We start from the raw sequence: 11384 nt of genomic DNA, 5'->3' as shown, positions 1-11384 counted from the left end.
GTTAGTTGGAGCCCAAAATCAAACAAAGAAATAAAGTGAAATACACAATACACATGATTTGTATTTTATTTTATGTATGCATTAACTGTGTCATAATTAACTGAAAAACATTTGTTATTAAAGGGACAATAAATAGCTTTTTGTCTTTAATAACTGAATGAATTGATTATATTGTGACATGACGGGCATTTTAAATTCTCCATACACTCATGGAGCTTTTCAAAGGCTGTAAAACCACAAACTAACAAGAAGATTTAACAAGAAAACTCAAGTTTTTTAAACAAGAGCAAAAATTTTTGTTTTTGCACAAAGAGTTTGCAAAAAAAAAAACAACAACAACACAGAAAAACATCTGAAAACACACGAAAATATAAAACAACAGGTTGTTCTTTAACTTCATCCAGTCACATGTTTCTCTGAATAACTGAAACACTTTCAGCCACAACAGTTTCTCTTCTTCCTGTTTGCCAGCAAACACAATTCTCCTCTTTTACACCTGAACGAGCTGCTGGACGAACCAGTGGTGCAGATTTTTTTTATATTTATATTTATATGATCTAATTTCTTTACATGAAGTGATTATCTGATTGCAGTCGGCAGTTTGTTGATTCTCAGAGCCACAGCGTGGATTATTACATTAACTGATGATCAATACTGGTTTATTTACGAATGACAAACATCAACATTCAGACGGTTGGGTCAAATTTAAATTTAAGACTGATTTAAACTACGCTGTTTAATTTTAAACCGCCGTTTTTGTGATTTGCGAAAATAAACAACAACAGCTAAATCTCTTCTTCTTCGTCCTCTTTTCAGTTGACAAACAACAAAACTGCATCACAGTAAACATCTGCTGAGACAATCCAGCTGATTGAATCCCTTTTATGATTGCAGCGTCATCCGATAAAATCAGCATTAATACAAGACATTTAAAAAACTCTCTCTTCCCTCAGAGTTCCTCGGTTCAAGTGCAACAGGAGTAAAAGCTCCTTTTGTTCCCTGTGCGATCACCCTGCTTCATCTGCACGTGTAATTTAGCATTTTAGAGATTGTTTTGTTGTATTATTGTGTTCTGTATATTATATGTACAGGAAACATTTCTGTACTTTTTGTTTTTGACTAAACTGAACCGAACAGTCTGATAATGTTCAGTCTCCTGCTGCTCTGTGATCACCGTCACTGTTTAATGCAGCCGAACTCACAATATACAGTGTATTTTTCTGTTTCTGTTGTCAGACAACGGAACAAGAATGAAATTACGATTTAAATTCGTCTCATAAGACTAGAAAAGACTGTGCCTTTAACATCATTATCTTCTTTTAAATCACTTCTTAAAACTCATTTTTTAGACTTTCACTTGTGAGACTTTCACAACTTGTATAATTCTATTCTCTAAATAGATTAAATATTTATTTTTTCTATTATTTTGTTTATTTCACTATTTATTACCTTACTTTTGCTCTATTATTCTTCTTTATTCTTCTGGGCTACTGAAACGGATTCTAATTATCAATCTATATTTCTTATACTTAAAATTTTATTGTCTATACTTATTTTATGCCTTTTAGATTTTTATCTTACGCTTGTTTTATGATTTTCTGCCTTCATTTTTATTCCTATATCTTTTTTTGTGTAAAGATCTTTCTGAAGTGCTATACTTATAAACTTTATTATTTTTATTAACAGCTGTCATTCTCAAGCTGCTGTTTGACAAAATCAACATAAATCCAGGATAATGACGGCAGCCCTGCAGTGTGTTCGGCTATACTAACTTAAAAAATGATCAATCGCAGCTGTCAATCAACGCCACCAGACAACAGACATCAAATCTTATAAACGGAGCAATAATTTCCAAAATGACCACCAGCACACTTATTAGAGGGTCTGAATTTAGAGATTGAGACCAGAATGACTCGTTGAAAACAATGATTGACTTTCTAGAGAGAAGTTTTTTGAATGGGAGTCAGTTGGAGCATCAAGCGGCTGTCGGTGTCACTTTAAAGGATTTCAGTTTCAAGACGTGGCAGCTGCTGATTGATCGTAGCGCTACGACAGAAATAAGAAAAAAAAAGTCTTTGAGAGCAGAGACACGTCGGCTCGTCATCCATCTGCAGCTCTGATGAAGTCATACAAACTTCTTTTTTGGTTCAACTCCATCGTTTTGGTTTGTGTGCAAGTGCGTTTTTTCCCTAAACTTTATTAAAAAATGACACTTATCAAATGTCACGCCGGCCAGTGTGTTCTGTGTCATTTAATGTCGTGTTCTGATTGGTTGGTTTGTAGTCGTGGGTCGTAGCAGCAGTCACATTGTGAGAATTTGCTTCTAATATCTGTCAGAATTTTACCTCAGACTGTCTTTGGTCACCAAAGCTCTAAATCATCCGTCGGTGGACGAATCTCACAGTGAGATCAACCAAAGATTTCACGTTTCTCTCACGATTGTCAACTTTTAACTCAGACAGAACAAAATAACACAGTGTGAAGGGAACTTAAGCACATGTTACTGAAAACACTGATCTGTCTTGACCTTCCTTCCTCCTCAGCTTGTTCAGTAGTCCTCCACCCATCCGTTCTCCAAAATAAACGCATCAATGACTTCCTTCATGGCCAGGTTGGGGATGAGTTGATCTTGGGTCAGTGGGCTACGCGTCACTGGGTCAAAATGGCCGACTCGCTGCAACAGAAGAACAAACACTCAGTGCTAAAAATCACATATATCAACCCTTTTTGTAGTCAAAAATAATGTCAATGTCTGTTTAATGGTCTCTGGGGAAATATCAGAAATGCTCCTTTCTGTCGGAGCCAGGTTGAGGGTCGTGTCCTGTGTTGTGTTGCAGGATGCAATCAGGCTCAGTGTGACCGTCTGCTCTACGCCATGTTATTGCTTTATGCAAGATTTGATTTGCTGAATGGAAATAAGGACTCCAATAGAAATAATGAAAAACTAGATGGCGCCATCATGAAATCAAAGAATTAATAAAATATAAATTTCTCCCTTTTGGTTTCTGATTTTCTCTCAAAGGGGAACACATGTGACAAGTGATTTCCAGAGCAGATATGTTGCTGTAGCAGACAAAACCTGTTACCTGTAAGTGCTCTTCGATGTCTTTCCGGTCGTAAGTGACACCGCTGGGAGTGATGCACGGCTCTCTCATCAACTCAAAGCTGATCTTTCCACACAGGAAGTCCGGGATCTCCCGCTTCTGTCAAACACACACCAGACAGAATCTGACTTCCTTTACGTCCTCATCTGTTGACTTTCACTGAAAGCCGTTTTCAGACAAGAGCGGACAGTCTTTTTGTTTTTCTGCATCAGCAACATCAGCAGCAGGACTCTCTGTCACCTTAAAGCAAGTGAGGACAGTTCTGGACTATATTTCTCCCTTTCAGAGCAGAGTTTAGTCAACACTAACCTTCCTCTTCTCGTCTACTTGAGAGAACAGCTCCTCCATGTCTGAAAGGAACTTGTCCTGCGGAGAAAACACTGTTCTAGATTACAAATAATCATGATTAAAGCAGGCTGAGGTTTACTGGTGGGATACTGAATATATTACAGAGGACAGTAAAAATGAAATGACAAGAATCAACTTCAAGCTGCTTTCATTATCTGTTTACAACCAGCTTCCAGTTATAAACGCTTCAGAGGAGGAGCTACGCTACATTACAGTGTGTTATAAACCATTTATTAAATGCTTATATACTGCTTCTAAATGGACAGAACTGATTGATCTATGGTCATTTGTAGTTGTTTCAATAGTAGTTCTTGTAGGAGTTATTGACATATTTAATCTGCTTTAAACATATGTGTCAAACATACAAAAATAATGAAAAAGACAAAAACTGCTAATGGTGTCAAGTTAAGTCACATTTAAGTCTCAACTATCGAAAAATCCTCCGTAGGGCTGATTTTCATGAGATCCATAAATGGATCCCACATCTCTTCAAATTCTTTAGATTTTCCCTTTAATGCAAATATTTATTTTTCCATAACAAGCTTGAATCCACTGAGTCAAAGATGGCTTTACTGTTGTTTTCCAGCACACAGCAGCTGTATATTTGGCATGAATATAACAATAATATTCCATCTTTTTCTTCTCACAACTTAAGTTACATACAGTAGGAAAATATAACAAGTAAAGCATTTGGAGCACAGAAGAAGATCATTATTAACAACGTGGCAAAACAAATAATATCATTTGATAACAGGATTGCAGTTCTTACTTTAGTTAGTCTAATGTGGCACCTACTGGCAGACTAATCAATACCCTTCATTGACAAGAGATCGGCTGCTTTAGAGAACGATGTGTGTCAAATAATAAAAACTTACATGTTTTGTGTGGATTTCGTTAAGATTGTGCTGAATTCTGCTGTCGTCAGACTTGTCCTCTTGTTTCTGTCTGCAGCCCTCCAGCTCTCTGGATCACACACGCACACACACACACACACACACACGCACACACACACACACGCACGCACGCACGCACGCACACACGCGCACGCACACACACACGCACGCACGCACACAAACACACAAACACACACGCACGCACGCACACACACGCACGCACACAAACACACACACGCACACACACACACACACACACAGGTATGTTTAGTTGAGGAAACGGTAACTAATGATATATAATGAATAATAATAATAATAATATTTATGTTCTGCGTGTGTCCGTCTTGCCTCTTTTTCTCGGCCAGGATGAGTTTGGTGAGGTAGGCGTGCAGCTCGCTCTCCTGGTTGATCCTCCGCTCCTCCAGGCTGTTCCACCGTTTCTTCTTCGCTATCCGGAGAGCGCTGGGAATGTCATCACCAAAGTTCAGACGCTGCTCCTTTGCCAGGTTATAAGCTGATAAAAACACAACGATGAACCACACATTTATGTCGTTTGTCTGTTATCACACTTCTTCTTCTTTTCAACCAAACACGTTAAAAGACAAACATTTAAAAAACAGATTCTTAAAACTGGAGATAATTTTTTTGTTTGCTTGTTTGTTTTTGTTTTAAAGGGGACATGTTCAGCTTTTTGTGGTTTTCTGTTATTTATATTCTGTTCTGATGTCAGATGTTAAACGTGACCAAAGTGTCAAAACTTCAGCTGAACGTATGTAGAAATGCTGCCTGCAAGTCAAAAGTCAGGGCTTCAACCTGCTCTGAACGCTTCGTTTGTGACGTTTTTTTCTACCTTTATTATTATTACGCCCATTAACGGCCATCCATTCTGTAGCCTTGGTTGCTAGGCTGTTGCTAAGGCGGTTGCTAAGGTGTTTCCATGTGTTGTTCAGCTCCAACATGTACAGATGGATTTGAGAAGTTGACATTTGGAGTAAAGAAGGAGAAAAAGAAGTGAAATCCTGCTACTATAGTTTGTTTACGTAGCCTCTGGAGCCGGAGGAAGCTTCCTGAAAGCTGACCAATCAGAACAGAGTGGGCTCATCAGGAGGCGGGGCCTTAAAGAGACAGGAGCTAAAACGGCCTGTTTCAGACAGAGGCTGAACTGAGGGGCTGCATAAAGGACCAGTAGAGGATAAATAAGGAGTTTTTATTCCAGTAGAGCTCCAGAATATAAATATAGAGGCTGGAAATGTGCAGAATATGTGTACTTTAATGTAATTGTTTGTCTTGGGTTCCTTGGAGAGCTGTCAGCTTCTTAACTCTCCTGCAAGTGTTTGTTTACTTTAGATTCATTATAAGAGTATATGTTGGTAAAAGTGTGTTTTTAGAATGAGTGAAAGTCTATGTGAACACAGTTATTATAAAATTGTATTTTTTAATGTGCAAACAAATAGATAAATACATTTTAAAAAGGGATGATTGCATTTAAAAAAAAATTCAAATCCAGTATTGGATCAAAGGCTGACTTAACTACAACTATGTCTGATCAACACAGAAAAACTAAAACCTCACAACCTGAGTCTGAGATGAGCAGCATATTTATTTATTTATTTATTTGTCCAGCAGCAAACAGCAGACAGACAGAGTTAGAGAGGTTTGTTGTTGACTTCTGCCCCCAAGTGGCCGAAAATATGAATAACTTTAACACATGCAGAACCGGAACCTCCCCTCTTACCTTTCTGCAGGTTGCCGATGGCTTCGTCATAGTTCTCCATCTCCAGGTGACACTGACCCATGAAGAAGTGAGCTTTGACCGACTGGCTGTCCAACTCCAGAGCGTGTCTGCAGTCTGCCAGAGCTTTGTCGTACTGCTGCAGCTTCACGAAGCACAAAGCTCTGTTAGTGTAGTACGCCGGGACGGGACTGTGGGTCTGACGGAGAGAAAAAAACACAAACCACGTTCTGGAGACAAATCATCTCTACTAACAAGCTGCAAAACACATCAGAAGAAAAAAACAGAATTGCATATATTTAACTTCAATTTTATAATTCGTGCCCTCGATTTCCCCTTCTGTGCTCCGTAGGAACCAGAATAAAACTTAGATTATGTTTATAATTTCTGCTTTTTTAAGTGAATTAATGCGTAATTCTACCTACTCGGGCCTCTAAAAATAATATTTTTAATAATATTATGCCTCTTTGGTTGAAACAGTAACAACTCGAAAGTAGACATTGCTTCATTTTCGGGAGTCAAAAGAGAAAAAAGTCAGAAATCGCTGCCTACAAATACATTTTTAGCAAAGTAAAAAGGGAAATAACTTATCTCTGTCATAGAAGAAAAGAATAAATTGAGGTGAATAAACCTTCTGGATCATCAGCAGCTCATCATTTCTCTGATTTCAACTATAAAAAGCTTTAAGTACAATATTTAACAGGGTAAAAAAACGCGAAATCTTCAGGAGAAACACTTGGACGACTAACATGATCGCTGAGACAAAGACACATTTCCTGCAGCAGCGAGACATTAAAGTTCTCTTTTATTCTATGTAAAGTTGAATGTACGGTTGTAAAGTCCTTACGATAGCTTTGCTGTAGCAGGCAGCAGCCTCCAGGTACTTGCGGTTGAGGAAGAGGCGGTTTCCCTGCTCCTTCAGCTCCTGAGCCGACACCGAGGCGCTCTTCTCCGGGCTGTCGGACATTTTGTCCACCAGGCTCGCTGCGCCGGCGGCAGCTGCCTCTACGCTTTGCTTCCCTATGCTGGAGCTCAGATCCGACAAGGCAGCACGGAAACTGAGGAAAAACAGATCAGTGTGATACATCTCATTATCATAAAACATCTTAAAACATCTAAATTAGACAGTTAATTTGATATGAACATGCAGGATTAAAACACTGACGCAGTTTAAAAAGGGAAACTCCACCGATGTTACGCATGAAGTTTTAGGCGGATCTGCAGCGATTAGTTGATTAATCAACAGGAAGAAAATTAATCACCAACTGGAGTGATTTTTTATGAGAAAAGTGTGTCCAATTTCTCTGATTCCAGCTTCTTAAATGTGAATATTTTCTGGTTTCTTTAGTCTCTATGACAGTAAACTGAATGTCTTTGTGTTGTGGACAAAACGAGACATTTGAGGACGTCGTCTTGGAAAACAGTGATAGACATTTTTCACATTTTATGGACCAAACAACTAATCGATTAATCGAGGAAATATTCTACAGATTTTACAATAATGAAAATAATTGTTACTTGCAACTCTAGATTTAGGGCTGCAGCTATATAACTATTATTTTTTTTGATCACTTGGTCTATGAAATGTCCATCACAACGTCTTTAAATCACTTAGTCCAAACTAGTCCAAAGATATTCAATTCAAAAAGTGACATTTGAACTTTTGAACATTTGAGAAGCTGGAACCAGCAAACATTTGGCTTTTTTATTTTTATTTCAATCAACTATCAAAATATTTGCAAATTGTTTTTCTGTCCATTGATTAATTGATTAATTGACAAATCGTTTCAGCTCTATAAAGATCAGTTTACACGTTGTGAGAACTCAGAACTCAGCCTGTGAAAATAATAAATATTGTCTTCAGTTTGTGCTCCTCATGAACGAGAGCTGATCATCTGATATTTTAAAAAATAAATAACAGCCAATCTTTTAAACCCAAGAGGGATGTTTAACAACTCTTACAGTCGTTCTCAAAGACTCTTTAAACCATCTGGATGAAGAAATATTCCATCTTATCGTGTTGAACCAGCTGTACCACCATTAACTTTATTATTTGTTTTGACTATTTTTCCTATTTTTGTGCTACGTGCAGTGTAGTTTTGATATTGGTGCTGCCATATTTTGCTGATTTTCCATTTATATTTGGAAAAAAACAAAAAGATATTTAACGTGTGGCTATAAGTTGTGACTGTATTTCCATCCAGGTAGCTGGAAGTCTTGACTCATTTTGTACAACACTAAAAAATAAACACCAAAATATTAGACATATAGTATGTCATGAAAGGACAGGTTCACAATTTTTCAGTCAGGAGCCCAAATGAACATTAAAGCTGTTCTTCTTGCTGTAATCATTCCTCCTGTTCATACTGACCATTAGAAGATCCCTTCATAATGACCTTACAATGGAAGTGATGGAGGACAAAATCCACAGTCCTCCTTCTGTGCAAAAAATGTATTTTAAAGTTTATCTGAAGCTAATATGAAGCTTCAGCGTCCAAATGAGTCAAATCAAGTAGATATCTTTCAACGTTACAGTCTTTTTAGTGCCAAAGTCCCTCTTTTTGTTACTATACTTCCACCTGCAGCTCAACAGGGAAACACTGTCCGAGGAAACACAAAGAGGGAATTTGATGCTAAAAACACTGTAAATGTGTCAGATATCCACTTGATATGACTAACTCAGACTGCTGAAGCTGAATAGAAGCTTCACACAGACTTTTAAATGACTGTGTGGACACACTGTGGATTTTGGCCTCCATCACTTCCATTGAAAGCACATTTGAAGGATCTTTTAATATCCAGTATGAACAGGAGGAATGATTACAGTGAGGAAAACCTCTTTACCTCACTACAGATGAGCTGTTAACAACTCATAGACATGTGAAATGTGACCCCGACTACACACTGCTTTTTGTAAGACGTCAAAAGACAAAAAGGTTGGAAATCACTGGTTTCATCTTTAACAATGTGTTGTATTTTAAAAGCTTGTTATATTATCAATTGTGTCAAATCTTCATCTGAAAAGTAACTAAAGCTGTCAAATAAATGTAGTGGAGTAGAAAGTACAATATTTCCCTCTGAAATGTAGAAAGTAGCATCACATGGAAATACTCAAGTAAAGTACAAGTACCTCAAAATAGTACTTGAGTACAGTATTTGAGTAAATGTACTTAGTTACTTTCCACCACTGAGGATGTTTTGCATTTAGCCTGCCGCAGCTGTCCCGTGGGAATAATTGCTAATATGCAGCTAACGTTAGCTATTTCTCTGTGAGGTTTCACCACCTTTACACATATAATTCCTAATATTTCCTAAATGTCTAACAGCTTTATGTGACAGTCAAAGTGGCAGCCATCAGCAAGCTAACAAACCGCTGTATTTATCATTATTTCACCGAGCAGAGCGAACTAACTACGACATAAAAACGTTACGTTTAGCTTCATATTTCACCGTTAGACTCACTCACCTGTGCAGCGGCTGTGACTGTGATCAGATGATGTTTTATATGTAGCTGCCGCTGTGTAACATTAAGCTGTTTTTATGTATTTTAGCTAGGTGGCTAACTACCTAGCTAGCTACAAGTTTACTGTATTGAAGAGCCGCCAGCAGATGTTTTGGTTTTGATGTGTGACGTAGCTGCGTCATTGGAAGCCACGCCCACCCCCGATATAACTGAAACCTGAAGAAAATAAACAATAATAATAATAATATAAAAATACTTAAAAAAGAAAGCAGGGAAGTCTAAAAAATAACAAAAATTTAATACATAATAAAAAATAACGTAATAATAAAAATGTAATAAAATCATACAAATATAAAAATAATTTAAAAAGATAACAGAAAAAACATGATAAATAACAAAAATAATGATACATGTAAAAGTTAAATAATACAATGATAATAATATTTTTTTTTCATAAAAATGAAATAAAAATAAAACAATAAAATAGAAAAAATAATTTAAAAACATAACAAGTGAACCCTAAAAAATATAAAAAAGAACATAATACATAAAATAATAATAAAATAAAAGCTAAAATATAAGAATATAATTAAAAAATATATAACAGTGAAGACTACAACAAAAACATAATACATAATAAAAACATCAAATCATAATAAAAAGATCAATATAATAGATAAACATATGTATAATATGAAAATATTTGTTTTTGTTGTTGTTGTTTGTTTGTTTGTTTTTTCAATCAGCCTGCATGGATCACCTGCCACATGTGGACTAGATTACATTTGTACAACAGTAAATCACTACACTCATACATGTTACCTAAAATTGTGATCATGAAACACACATTTGGGACAAATTTCACTCCATAAAACTGATCTATAAACACAACAGCTTCACAGACATTAAAATTAAAATATTTTAGCACAAATTAACTATTGAAGTATCCTTTTTTGTGAATACCAACCGACAATAAATCATCCATGAATAGGCTATAGTTTAAAAATAATTGAAAACTTAAATCAATAAATCAAACTTTATTTGTGCAGCATCTTTCCTGCAGATTAGTGTAATTAAAATTCTTCTCAGATGTCTGACAAGCTGAAAAACAGAACAAATGTAAACAGTAAGAAAATTTGAGATTAATGAACACAAGAAATAAAACGATTAGATTAGATTATTAGATTGAACTTTATTGTCATTGCACACAATACAAGCACAATGAATATGCAGTTTTGCATCCAACCAGAAAGTGCAAATCATGATATAATCATGAAATATATACAGATAATGAAAAGAAGGTGCTGACAAGGCAATATTTACAGATGAGGTACAAGGGATAAAGCATATATACTTTATATACAGATTAAATGAAATGTACATTATATATAAGAATAATTACAGACAATTCTTTTTGATGACAATATTTGATATTTACACTCTGTTTTTATGCAGGGAGGTTACTGTATACATGTAGAAAAAATAGATTGGATGAGCTTTCCTGAAAAATGTTTATTACATTACTGTAAACGACGTTAGAGAAAAAACGTGATAATTATGGGCGATAATTTATAAGATTCGATAATTTATAAATTGTCAAATGTCAAATGCAGAGGTCAAATTTCATTTCAGTGTATGAGTGCTGAGAAATGACAATAAGGAAATCTTAATTTTAATCTTAATTTACACATACTTAAAGGTTGTAAACTTCCAGAGACTTAATGTATTCATGTAAAGTTAATAGTCTCTTATTGGAAGGAATTAAGAATCAGAATCATGAGCAAAATCTTTAAAAACGATCTATATGTCCCAGCCACAACACAGATTGACGAGCACATGCTTTA

At 36.0% G+C, this 11384-nt stretch overlaps 1 protein-coding gene across 1 annotated transcript; it reads right to left on the bottom strand.

The window, feature by feature from the left end:
• Positions 1-52: 52 nt before the first annotated feature.
• Positions 53-9701, bottom strand: LOC137201090 (E3 ubiquitin-protein ligase CHIP-like). Its single transcript, XM_067615972.1, has 8 exons — positions 9544-9701; positions 6925-7135; positions 6081-6276; positions 4694-4859; positions 4328-4415; positions 3414-3470; positions 3087-3203; positions 53-2674 (listed from the first exon to the last, which is right to left on the bottom strand). Exons 2-8 carry the CDS (start codon positions 7042-7044, stop codon positions 2549-2551), a joined length of 870 nt encoding a protein of 289 aa, XP_067472073.1. The 5' UTR covers positions 7045-7135; positions 9544-9701; the 3' UTR covers positions 53-2548.
• Between the last annotated feature and the right edge of the window lie 1683 nt (positions 9702-11384).

Source organism: Thunnus thynnus, chromosome 17 (genome assembly GCF_963924715.1).
Source record: "Thunnus thynnus chromosome 17, fThuThy2.1, whole genome shotgun sequence".
Taxonomy (NCBI): domain Eukaryota; kingdom Metazoa; phylum Chordata; class Actinopteri; order Scombriformes; family Scombridae; genus Thunnus; species Thunnus thynnus.
Note: the sequence above shows the minus strand (reverse complement) of the source record. Positions and strands in the feature narration are given on the sequence as shown.